The 18005-nt window shown below is 38.5% G+C and overlaps 1 protein-coding gene across 2 annotated transcripts; it reads right to left on the bottom strand.

Annotated features, from left to right (window-relative positions):
• Nucleotides 1–446: 446 nt before the first annotated feature.
• On the bottom strand, nucleotides 447–10605 carry frzb (frizzled related protein). Of its 2 annotated transcripts, XM_053626290.1 has the most exons (7): nucleotides 9715–10605; nucleotides 9074–9112; nucleotides 7408–7464; nucleotides 4906–4971; nucleotides 4613–4817; nucleotides 4379–4442; nucleotides 447–3210 (listed from the first exon to the last, which is right to left on the bottom strand). In XM_053626290.1, the coding sequence occupies exons 1-7, from the start codon at nucleotides 10187–10189 to the stop codon at nucleotides 3148–3150; spliced, it is 969 nt and encodes a 322-aa protein (XP_053482265.1). In that variant the 5' UTR covers nucleotides 10190–10605; the 3' UTR covers nucleotides 447–3147. The 2 variants fall into 2 exon arrangements, with proteins under 2 accessions (XP_053482265.1, XP_053482266.1); XM_053626291.1 differs by lacking the exons at nucleotides 7408–7464; nucleotides 9074–9112 and having other exon boundaries at nucleotides 9715–10604.
• Nucleotides 10606–18005: the final 7400 nt, after the last annotated feature.

Raw genomic sequence — 18005 nt, 5'->3', positions numbered from 1 at the left:
GATTGGGACTTGATTGGGAGTGTTAACTGTTTTAGCAAGTGCAGAGAGAACACAGATTATTAGGTATGCTCTTGTCATGTAATGGTTTAAGAAGATGAACATTCTGTGCTGAGTGCAAACAGGGACTCTGGCAAAACTAACTATGACACCATACTGTAACTAAAAGGGAGAGCCAGAAGGTAACACAGACATGAGGGCGCCCTGGGACATAAAGGAGCCAACGGCTACAATTATAACTCCCCAAACGAGCCCAGAATCAGACCCAAGTGTGGATTCGAATATTCAGATCAAGTATAAAAACACTCTTATCAGCAGCTCAACAGAAGCAACAGTGATGGACATGGAGCCTAAAATCATGTTTTTGGTTGAGATTTATGAACACACTTTAATTGTATCAAAATATTATGTGTGTAATATAAATAAGCTAGACACAAAGTTTCAGAATTTCTAAATGGCTTATTTTGACACAAACTTGGTATAAGAGTTTAAGAAGTCATAATACGTGTCAGGATGCTGATGCGGTAGAAGACAGAGATGAATCCTCCTCATTCCTTCTCCCTCTGATGAAAGGAATGAAAACAGGAGGTGCTCACTTCCACTGCGGCCTTTTGCTCACTTCCCACATGCTGCGTAATTTCAGTGTGTTAAACGGATTGATGGTGGAGGCTCTTCGCCAGTAAGGCACGGTGGAGAAAAACGGTCTGATTGAGGTGATCACTTACCAGGGGAACCATAAAGCGAGGCAGGACGGCCAGTTAAACACCGTAAATCCTCCGTTTCGTGTTAATTCTCCCATAAACTCTGCAGTAAATGATTGCACTGGCCGACTCCCTCGTCACATAAATCAGGTGGGGTGTAATTTCTGAGCCATCTCTCCGGACAGATAAATACAGAGCATAAACCGCAGCTCCATTTCCACGGTCAACACAGGCCGTGGGAAATGCATGTCTTAGGGAAACAAATGAAAGCAGGGAAAAAATAATTGAGATCGTGGACATTGATTCATGTCCAGATTTTTTGGTTTATGATGTTTTATCGCTGTTTTATGATGCTTTTTAGAGAGAGAGCATGTACATAAGGTTCTTGATCTAGGTTAATATGAAACTAACTGATGCAACCATAAATGGCCTTCTTTTTCATGTGAAGGGAGCAGGAGGAGGCACTCAGGATGTGTTTATGTAAAACCCCCATGAGAGAATTTGAACAAGAATTACTGTGCTGGGCACACACACACAGAAATATTCCACACACAATGAGCATTCAGCACTGACTGCAGGGAGAAAAAGAGCTATTTGTTCATTTCTAAATTAAACTAGGGGTTTAGCAAAAAGGTCATGTTCAAATTGGATATTAAACAACCCCATCCCTATAACGTACAAGGTACATACACACACTCTTCTCTTCTTAGGTAGAAACTGTTCTACTGACTCCAATACAGGTTTCTGATCATCAGGTTATTTTAAAAAGAAAAAAATTGTTAAAAATAAAATGTACCGCTTACTGCAAACATAGTAGATTAACCAGAGACATGTGTGGCATTTTCTTCTTTAGTTTAGCACTGGAGCTCTGAGGCTTGTGTAGCTAACAAGGTGGATTTAGTAATCATGCTGTACATCACATTGTAATCTCCAAAATCGTACAGAAAAGCTGGAAATTGTTTAGATCATAATACACACTACATGGTCAAAGGGTTTATGGACACCTGACCATCACACCCATATGTAAGTCTTCTCCAAACTGTTGCTACAAAGTTGGAAGGTCTTTGTATGGTGTAGCTTTACAATTTCCCTACACTGGAACTAAGAGGCCCAAACCTGTTCTAGCACGATGACACCCCTGTGCACAAAGCGAGCTCCATGAAGACATGGTTTTCCAAGGTTGGAATGGAAGAAATCGAGTGTCCTGTACAGAGACCTGACCTCAACCCCACTGAACATCTTTGGGATGAACTGAAACTCCGACTGCACCCCAGACCCCCTCACTCCTCAACATCAGTGTCTGACATCACTAATGTTCTTGTCAGTGAATGAACACAAATCCCCACAGCCACGCCACAAAATCTAGTGGAAAGCCTTCCCAGACGTGTGGAGGTTATTATAACAGCAAAGGGGGAATAAATCTGGAATAAGATGTCCAGCTCCTGATATATGGGTGTGATGGTCAGGTGTCCACATACTTTTAGCAATATAATATAGCTTCAGTGTAAAATTTAATTATAAAACTTCACACACCAGGCATGTCTGGAAAATGTGTAAAATTTAGTAAATTTGACTTTTGTTTAACTTAATCTAATAAACATTTAACATGTAACTCAGTTCACCAGTCAGATATGTTTAATAGTGGAAGTAAAAGTGATAACAGGCAGGACGAATAACGGTTTGAGCAAGGCTGAATCATCTTGTATCAATCAGTCCAATATAAAAACAGCTGTCTTTAATGAACCACGGCATTCATCCTATGTATTATGCATTCATTCGTTAACGGTGTCCTCATGATCAAGAATATCAAATGTGTGCCTAAGAGTTACAAAACCAGAACTACTGGGATATTATGCAAAAATATTCCTTTTAAATGAATGTAATTCATTAATGCTTAACAAACATTTTGTCTCTGTTTCTGATACAATTATTTTCAGGATTTCAGATTTGTCCTTGTGTTTGTGTCTCGTGCCAAACAACGCCTCCTCCCTCCATTTTGTTTTAATCCAGCGACGGGGAGACGTCAGCACGGCTGCATGAACATGAAGGCTTGATGGTGCACTGTGTTGTGTCCAAACACTGTTTCTCATTTTCCTGCTGCTAGAAAACACAGTCATCTGCTCTTGTATAAGCTCCCTCATGCCCCATTGAATCCCCATCATCTTCACTTCTAACACAAACATGAATCAAGTCCCCCAGCCCACCCCCACAAAAAAGTCCACACATACACACGCACACACATGTGCAGCAATGTTGAAATGAACATTTTGTTCGTGCAAAGGCAAATAATTTTTTTTTTAAAAAGATAGTTAAAAATTATCTTACAAAGCAACAACTAAAAACATCTCTGCTACAACTCATTACACATCAAGAAGTACGTACATTAGTGCAATTTTTTCAGTTTTCTCAGATACTTGTGTGGTCGGGTTTGGTCCGTGTCAGAGTGAGGTCAGGGACGAACGAGTCTGTCATTTTCCCGTTTCCTTCCTTTGCTGAGAGCCTGATCCCAGCGCTGGAAAAAAAACAAAAACAACAACAAAAAAAAAGATCAGAAAGTCATGTCGCTCAGACTCGCAGCACACATGCAGAACACACACTGCCACTTCATTCTCCTGCAGTCTTGAATACAGCAGGCTTTTTGTGTTCGCACAGCAGACCATCAGCGTACACATCATAGAACAGAATGTACCCCCCCTCATCAACACACAATACACACTCATTTTTCTTGGCCTATTCTCACTCTGGTTTCTGCGTGTGAAGAGAGCAAACTGATCACGAAGCCTTCACTGACAGACATTTTACTTTTTCATCCATCACTGTGTTACCAAACAGAGAAGACGCCATTAATATAAGTCAGTAGAAAATAACGGACTAGCTGCGGGGAATCTGAGTCCTTTGTAGGCTGTAAAAAAAATGGCTTCAACATCAGTGGGGAAAAAACTTCGTATGAGAAAACGTTGACCTTAACGAATAACAAGTCAGCTGAGAATGAATGAATGAGTGAATCTTTAAGGGTTTACTTGGCGGTTAAACTCTTTAATCATGTTTCATGCAGATGATTATTTTTTTAAAAAAAGCAAAGGCATCACATATGAGCAATATTTCCTGACTCTGCAACTTTGCTCCTGCTTAATACCCGTTTGTTCTTGGGTGAATGAATTGCAGATATTTTTGTTGTTTGGTGGTGGAGATTTGATTATTTTCCTATAACAGCAAGCCCCTTACATATTAAAGTGCACAGGATGGAGAGTCCTGCAGTGTATGACAACCATGTAGGATACAGCAGAACTGTGAACATACACTATTTACTTGAACAAGTTAACATCCAGCCAAAGCCAAAATATGATCGAAAGTGAAACAAGTCGTTTATTACTTAAATGTGTGTGAGACGGCTTTGTGGGGTCCATTTGAATGAGTTGTTGCTGTACAAATGATAACATATTAGAATATTTTAAACCTGTGATTTGAAATAGAACAGACACTACTGTCAGTACTGCCGTTATAGAAAACTAATTAACACCTTCTGATCAATCAATTGTGAGTTCAAATCCCAGCACCGCCAACTTGCCACTACTGGGCCCTTGAGCAAGGCCCTTAACCCTCAACTACTCAGATGTATAAATGTACGTAGCTCTGGATAAGGGCGTCTGCCAAATGCTGTAAATGCAAGCATGCAATACCTTCACTTTGCGTCCCACCCGGTCTTTCCATTTCTGTGCGATGGACCCTTCAATAAGAAGCAACCTGAATATGAAATAAAAAAATTTATAACAATAATAATTTTACTACTCCTCCTACTACTAGGAGTACTAGTTGTTATTGTTAATAATAATAATAATAATAATAATAATAATAAAGTATAGTGGGTACAGTGCCAAACTCCATAAATAAAGACTCAAAGAAAGAAACAGTACCGTGATCGTTCCTCGTTCTCGTAGCCCATGATGATGTATTCTTCATTGGGAGTAAGTGGGGGACACAGACACCCCGAACTGTAGTGCAGTGTCACAGTATCACGAGGAATGTGAACCAGAGAAGACTTCAGTACATCCTTCACTTCCACAACAGCGCTGAGGTCGTGACTGCGGGTTTTTATCTCTTTCACCCGTGCACGTATTACTGCGAGGGGATATCGGATGTTAGCACTTTGTATACGTTCACATATTGGAATTAATAATCTGCTTGTACGTATCTCACCATAACTCACCATAATTGTAATTGTTCTTAGTGTAGGTTTTTTGGCCGAGTTTCACAGACTTGCACTTGCACCGATCTGAAACAGAAAACACGTGCTGTAAAAATAATAATAATTAAAAAAATTAAATACTAAACACAGATTACACAAATGACCCTCACAGATGGTCATGAGTGTTTACATCTATATAAAATTAATTAGAATAAATAACTAATAAAATGTTAATAATGCCAACTATTAAATTAATCATTAGATAAGCTCTTAATATTTTTATAGGTTATCTTATCAAACGATAAGGAACTTAATAACTAAAAAGATCTTTATAGGTCAATAACCAGCAAACTTTCAGTGTTAGTTTCTCTGTTTTTGCCACAAACAACCATGCAGTGTGAACAGAAAATGTTCTCCTTTGCTTTTGATTCAGTAAAGCATGAATTGCACCTTTAAGGACATTAATGTCAGAAATGTAATACAGGGAGTCTGCAGGTGTCTTAAAGTTACATTTCATATTTTATTAAAAGTACAGTTTAAGACCACCTTTGCAGTTATGATGCACTAAATACCAAAAAGTCCTTGAAATAACTTGCACATAAATAATCTGAGCTTCGGAGTTGTTGACAGACAAGTTTTAACCAGCAAGAATTTTTGTTGTTGTCTTGCCACTTTTGGTTGAAGATGCTCAGTGCTTGATGTAGTTCATTACTATTTGATCCACAGCACTGACATTTCTATATTTTGGCTGTTACAGTAAGGGTTTTATTTTTTTGTGCTGGTACTTAGCCATTCAAGATAAAAGTGGAAGTTCATATTGAAAAGTTCAGATTGTGTGATTTTATGTGCCTCTAATGCAGATACTGGGAACTGAAATGCTTGTTAAAACCTGCATGAACAGGCCAGTGAGGAGAATACCAACAATTTGTCACTTTTGTGTCAAGTGTTACAAACACCAGAATGTCCATAGCCCAAAATCTCAGAGCATATAAATTCAAATTTAAAGTAAGTTAGTACTTTAGGCCTACATTTCATAAAATGTAATTTCAGAGAAGACCCACAGGCACCCTGTAATACATACAGTCGCCTCCAAAACTACTGAAACAGCAAGGCCAATTCATTTGTTTTTGCTGTAGACTGAAAACATTTGGGTTTGAGGTCAAAAGATGAAGATTAGAAGAGAGTTAGAAATTGAGCTTTTACTTCCTGGTATTTATATGTAGACGTGTAAAACAACATAGAACATAGCATATTTTGTATCAGGCCACCCAATTTGTAGATGAGCAAAATTATTGGAACATGTGACTGACAGGTGTTTCCTTTAACCCAGGTGTGTTCTGTTACATTAATTCTGTAAAGAATAAATAGCTCGGGAACATCTACTCTTGGTTTTAGCCTTCAGTTTCACCTGTGAAAAGAAAGAAACCAATGGTGTACTGAGCAACAGGCACCGAATGGGTCGTCAAAGGAAAACAGCAGCAGCTGATGACAGAACTATTGTGAGAGCTGCAAAGAAAACCCCCAAAACAACAGTCAGTGACATCAACAACAACCTCCACAGGGCAGGGGTGAAGGTATCACAGTCCACCATTTGAAGAAGACTTCCAGAGCAGAAATATAGAGGCCAAACCACAAGATGCAAGCAACTCAGTAAGTAATCAGTAACAATCAGAAAGCCAGATTGGAATTCACAAAGAAATACGGAGATCAACCACAAAAGTTCTGAAACCAAGCTGAACCTCTACCAAAGTGATGGAGAAAGAAAAGATCTGCTCATGATCCAAAACATACAAGCTCATCTTTGAAAGATGGTGGAGGAAATGTCATGGCTTGCATTTGCATGGCTGCTTCTGGAACAGGCTCACTAATCTTTATTGATGATGTAACTCATGATGTTAGCGGCAGAATGAATTCAGAAGATTACAGGAATATTTTGTCTGCAAATTTACAGAGAAATGCATCCAAATCAATCAGGAGAAACTTCATCATGCAGAAACAATGATCCAAACCACACTGCCATCTCAACAACAGACTTTATCAGGGGGGAAAAGTGAAAGGTTTTAGACTGGCCAAGTCAATCACCAGACCTAAAATCAGATGAGCAGTATTTGACCTCCTGTAAAGGAGACTGATGGGAGAAACCCCCAAAACAAACAACTGAAAGAGGCTGCGGTAAAAGCAGTATGCAACCAAATATTATTTACAATTTACTTCAAAACTTATCCGTTCCTGTTCCTATTTTTTGGTTCACCTAAAAAGTGGGTGATCTGATACAAAAGGTTATATGTTTTATGTTGTTTAACACATCTAGATGTAAATACCAGGAAATAAAAGCTGAAATCCTAAACTCTCGTCCCATATCCCTATTTTGATCTCAAACCGAAATTTCTTGGGTGTATAGCACAAACAAATCAATTGGCCTTGCCTTTCCAATAATTTCGGAGGGGACGGTGTCTAAAACTGCTGTAGTTATCAAATGCACATGCAAAGGTGATGAAGAGAAAAAAAAACTGTGCAAAGTACCACTGACTCCTTTACAGTTGCCATTGTTCACTTCTGTCTCGAAGTCAGGGTTCATTTCTATAATGAAGAGAAACAATGAGCTTTTTCCCCCCAGTGTAATCCTGATATTTTCCCCCAACATAATCCTGACCATTTCCCCAGCATAATCCTGATCTTTTCATATTGTAAACCTTAGATTTTACCCAGTATAAACCTGAGATCATAAGCCTGAACTTTTTCACAGCGTAAAGCTGAGATTTAACCAGCAGAAGACTGAGACTGTATGGAGCATAAACCTGATCTTTTACCAGTGTAAACATGACATTTTACGCAGCAGAAGCCTGATCTTTTACCCAAGGTAAACCTGAGCTATTCCTTTTTACCAACCCTATTCCCCATTGTAGGTTAAAAATTATTTCACATCGCCCATGTATTCTGGGTAGACAATGGACTGCTGTTTTACTGGACTGCTATTTTACAAATTCTCTACAAAGAAACAGAATAAAAATGAAATGTGAATGTATCCTGCACCAAGACAACAATCGTAATCAGAAAAATTATTTGAAAATACATTTTGCTACGACCCTCTTGGCCTGTATAACCAATATGAATAAAGCAGGGAATTATGTCTGACAGAGGTATAACAGATGTGTCAAGATGAAGAGGAAAAGACTGCTCAACCAGTTAGAACATGCAGAATTACAGAATCCCACATCCCACTAGGGCACTTCTCATGCGTGAGAGATGCGCCACCCACCCTCCTGACACTCCCAGATGCCTGGACACATTATAGTCTAATTATTACAAGCTTTCTAAACTTGTATGCCATGATATGTATTTAGTTAAGCAGCTCAACTGCAAATCCCTGCATGACATTTAAATCCTTTCTGGATCTACAAAATACACCTAAAATTCTTCTCAGTTACAGGTGTACTTGTTAATGTTTTTTTTTGTTTGTTTGTTTATCTTTCAATTTTATAATCACTTTTTTTTTTTTAATTCATGCATTTTTAACATTTATTCTTAGTGGATTGTATTATATGCTGTTGATTTTGATGTTGTGCTTCTTATTAATATATTTTTGGTTTTATTCTCGACACATGGGGCTGCTCGGAAAATGAGACCAGTCTCTATAAGGTTTTCCTTCTGAATAATAATAATAAAAAAAAAAGTGGATTAAAATCAATGAATCATACGTCCACTATGTCCAACACACGGCAATGGGTTTTGAACATCACATCCTCTCAAGGTTTCTCCCTAATGCTTTACAGAGTTTTTCCTCAACACAGTCGCTTTCATTCACCTCCACTCTCAGGAAAAAAAGGCACTAAATTGTACTTTTCAGGATACATGTAGTGTCACTGAAGTGGTACCCATAAGGGTGTGTCTTTTCTACCTTTAGTATCTGGGTATGTGAATAGAGTGTATTAAAAGCTACATAATTGGCTTGAGGACCACTGTTTTAGTTCTCATTACATATACACACACACACACACACATACATATATATATATATATATAAATTAAGTTGTGAGTCATCTTGGCAAACAACATGTACCTGTACAATAGTTTATAGCTAGCTTTCTGTGAAGCTGCTTCACAATACCACGCTACGGATACAAACTGAAGTGAAAACAGGTTCAATTGGGGGGGAGAGGGTTAGGGGGGAGACAACACACTGTCTTACCAGGGCTGCATTTTGATGGGTCTTGAAAGAATGAATTATCTTTAAGGAAGAAATAGAAACAGTTGTAACAATAACAATAGTAATAACAGCAAAAGCAGCAAAATACCAACAAAGATATCACTCTTTAGAGCAATTTCACAGAAGAACCTTTGTAAAAACAAATAAATAAATTTTAACAATCCTTCTGCTTGGTGGTTCTGTAACCATTTTCTTTGTACCACAAAGACCCAAACACTTACAGTATGCAGAAAAATGGTTAAAGAACCATTCAGTAAAACCCCAAAATGGTTAAATGGTATTGCTGTAGCTGTTTTACAGTCTTATCTATATAGAACCCTGCACCAGAGGGTTGCATCCAAGTAGACCCTCTTTAGAAAGCTAGAACCATTAAATGTCCAAAGAACACTTTCAAATAAATAAAAAAGTGAACAATGGTTTTAAAAAAAAACACCACACACAAAAAAAACCCGGAAGTTCCTTTGAGTGTTCCTTGGATGGCAAACTGCATTTTGTGTGAAAGTGTGAATATTATTCTAGATAAAAGAGTGCAAATGTAAGTCACAGCCAATGTTAAGTTGTTAGAAGTGCACTAGATAATCGGGGGGGGGGGGGTGGTCAGTGAACTTGGAGTCGGTGTGTACCTGATGGATCTACTTTGACGATGGCTTCAGGTGAGATGCACACCGCGCGGTCGTACACCGGCAGCTCGTCGCACGCCAAGCTCTCAGGCCACGTGTGGTTGTACTTCTTGAGGACGGGCTCGCAGCCCGACTTGGCGCGCTCGCATACGGACTTGCACGGCTTGATGGGGTCGCGCTGAAAGCTGATGGTGCAGATGGGCGCATACATGGCGCAGAGAAAGAAGAGCAGGTCAGGGCTGCAGCCGGTATCCAGCAGCGCCTCGTACTGCTCGATGGCGAGCACCGCGTTGGCCTGCGTGCTGTGGTGCAGGTGGTTGGGCATCTTGGTCATGTTCCACGGCATGGGGTGGCACAGCGGGATGCGCACCATCTCGCACGAGCCGGCCAGAGCCGCTGCACTCGGACACCACACCAGCACCAGGCACGCCACCACGGCCACCACACACACCAGCTCGGGGATAAAAGCACGCCACATCGTCTCGATGATCTAATCTCGAAGAGTCTATAAGATCAAGCAACGGCGCTCCTGATCTCCGGCGCTGAACAAAAGTTTTTAAAACTCCTCGCGTCTGCGTCACGCGAGTGTATGCACAAATCTCATCGCTTTCCTATAATGCAAACTTGTTCAAAAGAAGAAAAAAGAAAGCTCTCCACGGAGAATATTGGTTGTGAGTCGTCTCTGCGTTTCCGCGCTCGGAGTGATCGCGAGCAATAAGAAAGCGCTTTGCACGAGTGCGCGCGCAGGTGTAGTCCCCAAATGACGTCACTGGGCAGGACCTGGGTGATTTTGACGTGCAAACCAACCTCCTCCCCTCCACTCCATCACATCGCCAAGCAATGAGTACCTTCCCTTTCTCCTTCAGCTCCTAACAGCATTAGGACACACTGCATTAATCCAGGAGCTCTCTCATTTATATATATTGACATTTATATTATTTAGAACACACCCTTACCAACACCGACCTGAAAAAATCCGTTGTAACTTCAAATAAAAAGTCTTTACAAAATCCAGCGCAGTTTGGCATTTCCTTCCCAAAAATAGCCAGGCCCTTCCATATTGGAACAGCAAGGCCACTTCTCATATTTTTTGCTATACACTGAATACATTCGGACTTAAGATCAAAAGAGGAATATGAGATAGTAGATCAGAATTTCAACTTTCTTTTCCTGATAGTTACATCTAGATGTGTTTGACAACTTGGAACATGGCACCTTTTGTTTGAACTGACTGACTGACTTTATTTTGGGTTAAGAAAACTGCATGGTATGATATGCTGTAGGTCAGGGGTGTCCAATCTTATCCGGAAAGAGCCGGTGTGGGTGCAGGTTTTCATTCCAATCAAGCAGAAGCCACACCTGAATCTACTGAAAGCCAAAATCAACTGATTAAACAGGTGGATTCAGGTGTGCCTCCTGCTTGGTTGGAATGAAAACATGCACCCATACAGGCCCTTTGCGGATAAGATTGGACACCCCTGCTGTAGGTTATCATGCCTCTATAAGAAAAATGCTGTGATTTATAAAACATAACTTTTCATTAAAAAAAAAAAAAAAAAAACACTTACTGTCATCGCCACTTACGGTTATGTATGAAACGAGCCATTTGATTCAGTTAAAACTAGCCATTTGATTCAACCAAGTCGAGCTATTTGATTCAGTTAAATCTAGCCATTTGATCCAATCAAGACTAGCCATTTGATTCAGCCAAGACGAGCCATTTGATTCTTGCAAGAAGAGCCATTTGATTCAGCTAAGATTATCTAATTGATTCAGCTAAAATTAGCCATTTGATTCAGCTATTAGCCACTTCTTGAACTGAGTTTAAGTAGGTTTTCTGTTAGTTGGTGTTACACACTCATGTAACATCTCCTTATTTCTCTAGCACATACACTATGCATGTATGTATGTATGTATGTATCTAGACAGAAAGGGTCACAGCACTGCAAAGTTTTTCTTTCACCTTCAATTGACAAACATGATTCAGCTCATTAGCTCATTGACAATGAGTTGCAGAGAGAAAACAGAACTCTCTCTCCAGGTCTGGAGTGTGACAGCCCTGCCCTGTAGGGAAACTTATAGTGCAATTAAGATACTTTAAATTCCTAAAACTCTTTAAGGTCAGGTACCACCCCCTAAGGGCTTGTCCCACCCCCCCATTCTTAATCCACATCAAAATGAAACGTAACCTGTTAAAGCCTATGTTAAAAAATACTTTGTGTAACATTAAATTATTTTTATAATGCATATTTTGTATAACAAAATTCTCATATGGATTAAAATGTGCAAATGAGACAAAAGGTCATTAAATATGCACTAATTATGCATAATTTGAAGCAAATGTTTATATTTAGAATTATTTTTTTGTTTTGCAACAGTGTAAACTTTACATAAGAGTTTCTTAATGTTTTTCATGCAATTGTTTCACTGAAAGTTTATACAAAATATGAAAACATATCACATAAAATCAAAACTGCTCAACACTCAATGTTTGAGTCAATGTTTTAAGACTTATGAAAGAGTGTGTGACATTTTGAGAAAACAGCAACCACAAAAAATTCTTTCTGAAAAAGCTTTTCAGTGATGAGTGATTCAATATGGAAAGATTTAAAATGCACATAATTTTATGTTACATGCCAGGTCGAGATAAAATTATTTTGTTATCAGTCTTTTATTTTATGTATTATGGGAGTGACATTGTTTATGGAATATATTTGAAGATTGACGATTAAAAACAAAAACAACATTCTGCCGTGGTGACTGGCTTTAAGGGAGGATAAAATTTTGGCCATAGAAACTACAAATTACTTCATAAATACATACACATATGCAGGAATCCACTGTTAGGCCATCAACTTACACACTGCAGAGACCTGAGCTTACTCTAGAATGTTAAAACTGTCTTCTAGTGACCTGTGGCGAAAGTAATGTAACTACACAGACACTGCATTCACTGATGCTGTCACCTTATATTCACTTTTAGTACAAATAATAGTCAAAGCTGTCCAAACAACACTGATTTTAATTATAAAACTGCTAGTTAACCAACAATTGGGCAGTTGTCTTTAAGGACAGTCTCTGATTCAACGTTACAGAGCTGCCTCTGTAGCCTCCATAAGAAACAGCTGCACTACACTGACTCATTTAACAGTCTTCTAGCACGTGTGCGTGCGTGCGCACACACACTTGTGTGACTGGCTTTATAAATGAGAAAAAGATTTACATGAGCTAATGAAGTGGATTTTTTTAAAATCATAATTTTTTTTAAGAACTGTTCAGCCAAAAATGAAAAGTTTTCATTTTTCAGTTTTGTTTTTACCCCAAATGACATGTTTGGTGCCTGAAGATTACGAGGCTAATGTAGCAATGCAAGTGATGGAAGCTTATAGGATCATGGAAACTGCATGCTTAAATCAACTGCAAAGTGAATACTTTTAGGGCAAATTATAAAACAGCACTCTCCAATCTGATTGGTCAGAATGTGTGGATTATTAATTTTTTTCCCGCAGCAGGGCTTGGACATTAACAAACGATAAGTTCATATTAATGTGCTAGTTCTAAGACGTTATTTTTTCTATAGTAACAGCTCATACGCAGGTACTTGAAAGGTGGATGCTCCACATAACCTAAGACTAATCAATCCGTACGGGATTCACCAAGTTTTTTTGTGAATGTTCGGGACAAAAATGTTTGATTTTGTTGCCGCTTTTTTCAAAATTTGCAATGCAACTTGTTGAGTTTTTTTTTTTTTTTTTAAACGGAAATCGACTTGAATTGGCAAAATTGCACAATTGTTTTGCACGGTCTTTCACAGTGATGTTTGTTGGTAAATGAGACCTTTTAGCTGATGACATCATGACACGTCTTGGCCTGTGGAAAATCTGTGGAACATCTGCTGTAATTTTTTACAAATTACAAGCTCCTCCAAATATTGCGGAGTTTGCTTGATTTTGCATTCATTTCAGTGATCGCAAAATACCAAAATCCTGGAAGTTTAATTAGTGTCACCAGTGTCACCACTTTGTAACAGTAAGTTTTCTGACATGCTAAAGAAGAGTTTGTGCTTCCTGGTTTTTCAGTCCCATGACAAGCTGCAATTTTAACATTAAAAAAAAACAAAAACAACCCCATAACAGGAACTAACTTGTTTCACAGACTTTCCAGAACACTAAATGTATACTAAAGATTTTAAAAGCGTAATATTTCATTAATTAATGAATGAAACATTGTAAATGTTGACATCTTGCTGAGGTGTAAGCAGAAGAACACACTCGAGACCATGTTGTTGTATGAAATTAATCCACTTCGCATTGGGCTGTATCACTCCACTACTGTGTGGATTATTTTCCCATAACAGCACAGTCTGTTGTGTTATTCCTTATTTAATGCACTTATTTGTTTGCATTCATTTTGCAGAATCCAGAAAAATATTAATTACTTCAGGTTGTTTTGTTTTTTGTTGTTGTTGCTCAGGTTGGTGTTGGAGCTGCTACTAACCTCGAGTCAATTGTGATTTAAGCAACTGACAAAATCCACAATGTAAATGACATCTTGTGTCTTATAATGAAAATACACAATTGAATACATCTACTCTCCTTGATAAAATACTTTACTCACTTAAAAAGGTATCACAGCACTCCTTTCTCTGAAACAAGGATTCCTCAAAGCTTATTTGCGGAATCCAAAGGGTTGTTGAAGAAGCCATTTTGTTCAGAGTGTACTGAAGTTAGGAACACCGTGGGCCAATACTGCATGAATCATACATGGAATTTCACCAGATATACATGTGCAAAAAGTGCAAACATAAGCTTTTAAGAAGCAATAAATAAACCAATATTCAGTACCACTTAATTAAAGGGTTAATTTAAGGTACATGAAAATAAAATGGTTGCATTTAGATTTGAAAACAACATGCTGAGGTTAGGCACTCAGACTAACATGGGTGTAAAATAAATATTATGCCCACTGCAGCCCTGACTTGCTGACAGCATTTATAATCATACCTACTCAGGTCTTGGCACACATTTCCAAACCAGACCATGATGGGGAAATGTTCAAACTTCAGAGGAAATGTTTTACCTCAAAGACCACACATGATTTGTACGGCTCATCAGTTCCTTTGGCGTTGAGGTTAACACACCAGGTCAACTACACTGCCAGCCAATGAACATGTTAAGTCAACATCCACCAGTAGTCTATACCCACACCAGCTGCTACAATTACAGTCATTTAGTGCAGGAGGTGTTTTAACAGGGTGTTAACTGTTCACATCTGTGAGGAGGTGATAAAGGGATTTGGTCTAATGAATGCAGGTGTAAACAGCAAACAAACAGACTGGCTGGCACAATAATGATCAAATAAAGATAAAGCCAAAATACAGACTGAGGGACGGAAAAAAAGAGGAGAACTACATATGAACCTTATAGTTTATTCCAGTGTTCCCCAAATCAGACGGGTCTGTTCTATTATGATATAATTTATCATATATTCACACTGAGATGTACAGTTGAGGCCAAAAGTTTACATACACAAAGGCTAAAGACATTAATTTTTTTTTTTTTTTTTAGAACTGCACTATTTCCATAAGAGCTCATTTCAAATTAATAGCTAAGATACATTTATTTCAGCTTTTATTTATTAAATTGGATTTTCAGTGGGGCAAAGGTTTATAGACACTTTGTTAGTATTTAGTGGCATTGCCTTTTAATTGCTTAACTTGAATCAAACACTTGGAGTAGCCTCTCACGAGCTTCTCACAACACAATACTCGCCAGAATGTGTAACTCAGACATGCTTTTTCAGTTCAGTACATGAAATTTTGATGGGATTCAGGTCATGGCTTTGTGATGGCACTCCAATATTTTCACTTTGTCGTCATTAAAGCCATTCTGTAACAACTTTGGAGGTATGATTAAGATCATTTGCCTCTCTCTTTTTTCTTTTTCTTTTAGCTGATACACACACATCATAAATTATTATAAACCCCACACATCATAAATTATTGCTATGTGAGATCATCTCGATCTCTGTGGTAATTTGTGCTTAGTTCAGTCTAAGCTTCTTTGGGTTATTAAAAACCTGAATAACATTAAGTACTGCAGCAATGCCTCTGTGTGTTACCCCCATCCATCCATCCTTTTTCACTTTACAGTACAATTTATCCTACACGGGGTAGTGGGGGAGTCTGGAGCCTATCCCAGGGAACTCGGCGGGGGACACCCCCATCACAGGGCACACTCACATACATATTCACACACTACAGACAATTCGAAAATGCCAATCAGCCTACAACACGTCTTTGGACTGGGGGAGGAATCCGGCGTACCCGGATGAAACCCCCAAAGCACGGGGAGAACATGCAAACTCCATGCACACAGGGCGGAGGAGGGATTCAAACCCCTAATCCCAGAGGTGTGAGGCAAACAAGCTAACCACCAAGCCACTGTGTATCAATGTTGCTGCATCAAATTTAATCGAATATTTTTTTTTAAAGGATGATAGAATCATCAATTTAGCACTTGATGTAATCTATGAAAATGACTCCTGCTCACTGTAATGCTAGCCAGCTAGCTGTATTTAACAGCTTATGATATTGAACTAGTTATTTCTCTTTAGCAAAATACTAAAGAGACTCCAATGAAAACACTGTCTTATTTCACAGCAAGCTAATGTAGGGTACTCAGCTTTAGATAAAAAGTATCTTATACTTTCATTTCAATCTGGCACATACACTTTATGGCCAAAAGTTTCTGGACACCTGACCATAACATTTATATGTGCTTCTTGAACATCCCATTCCAGATTTTGTCCCCTTTGCTGTTATAATAACCTCCTGTTCTATGAAGGATTTCCACTAGACTTTGGGGTGTGGCTGTGAGGATTTGTGCTCAGCATTTAAGTTCATCCAAAAGTGTTCAGTGGGGTTGAGGTCAGGGCTCTGTGCAGGATACTCGAGTTCTTCCAGTCCAACCTTGGTAAACCACGTCTTCATGGAGCTCGCTTTGTGCACAGGGGCGTTGTCATACTGGAACATGTTTCTTAGTTCCAGTGAAGGGAAATCGTAATTCTACAGCATACAAAGACGTTCTATACAATTGTGTGCTTCCACCTTTGTGGCAACGGTTTGGGGAAGAACCACATATGGGTGTAATGGTCAGGTGTTCAGACACTTTTAGTCATATGGTGTATATAGAACATGATACCTATACGTTACCTCCTGACCTTCATGTAAGCCACATAATTAATCATGTGGCTGATTCCAACCAATAGAACAGCATCTATAGCAGTGTATACAATGCCAGGATGGCTCAACTGGCATGGGGACCAACACATTCTCCATACTGGTGTGATGACCCTAGTATATTAGTCAAAGCCAAAAACACAAGGGAAAAAAAATACACATGAATTAATGTAATATGTTTATACTAGACAGTGAGACATTTCCTATAAAACTTTAATCAAGAATGTCTAATACATGTAAATGGGGTAAAGAGAAATTCAACCCACTGATATGCCATTCAATATAATAACTGTTCAAAGAGTAAGAGCATCTTGTAAAGACATGAATTTTATTTCAAATACTGCACAAATTTATACAGAGCCCTGGATAGAACATAAAAAGATTTTGATTAAAAGATAAATAGATAAAAAAAATCGTACATGTGATTTAGATTAATATTGTTACGAGATAATACAAAATCTTAATGCATACACATGATGTACTTTATTTCCTCTAGTGGTAATTTCGTTAACGAAAACCATGATGAAAAATGTTTGTCTGCGACCTTTTTTTCCCCCATGACGAGACGATACAGACATCATTAAACACTAACTGTGACTACATCAACATGCAATATTGTTGACAAAAAAAAGACTACACTAAAATGTAGTTTAAAAAATAATCTCTCTTTTACCAAAATCTCTCTTTATTTTCATCGATATAATATTATAGACTGTTTTTTCAGTGAGCTCCACACATAAATGCAAGCTCCTCACATAAGCGTAGCAGGTATATATTGTGTGTGTGGGTGCGCACTGCTGACTTTCATGACTGGCCATAATACCTACAGGCTGCAGCCAATGGGAACGATTCCACCTCAGGGAAGTTAACGGAGTCTTAATGGAGCCGTAAAACAAACAGTTACTGTAACAGATGCGATGGTAGAAACTCCGATATGGATAAAGCTGCGTGCACGGACGTAAAAAGATCCAGGTTTAATCTATTTTGAATGCCCTTATTCATCTTAATTTATTTTCATTACCACAGCTTACAGAGTATTATATCCACAGCTATT

Source organism: Ictalurus furcatus, chromosome 6, assembly GCF_023375685.1.
Source record: "Ictalurus furcatus strain D&B chromosome 6, Billie_1.0, whole genome shotgun sequence".
Lineage (NCBI taxonomy): Eukaryota > Metazoa > Chordata > Actinopteri > Siluriformes > Ictaluridae > Ictalurus > Ictalurus furcatus.
Note: the sequence above shows the minus strand (reverse complement) of the source record. Positions and strands in the feature narration are given on the sequence as shown.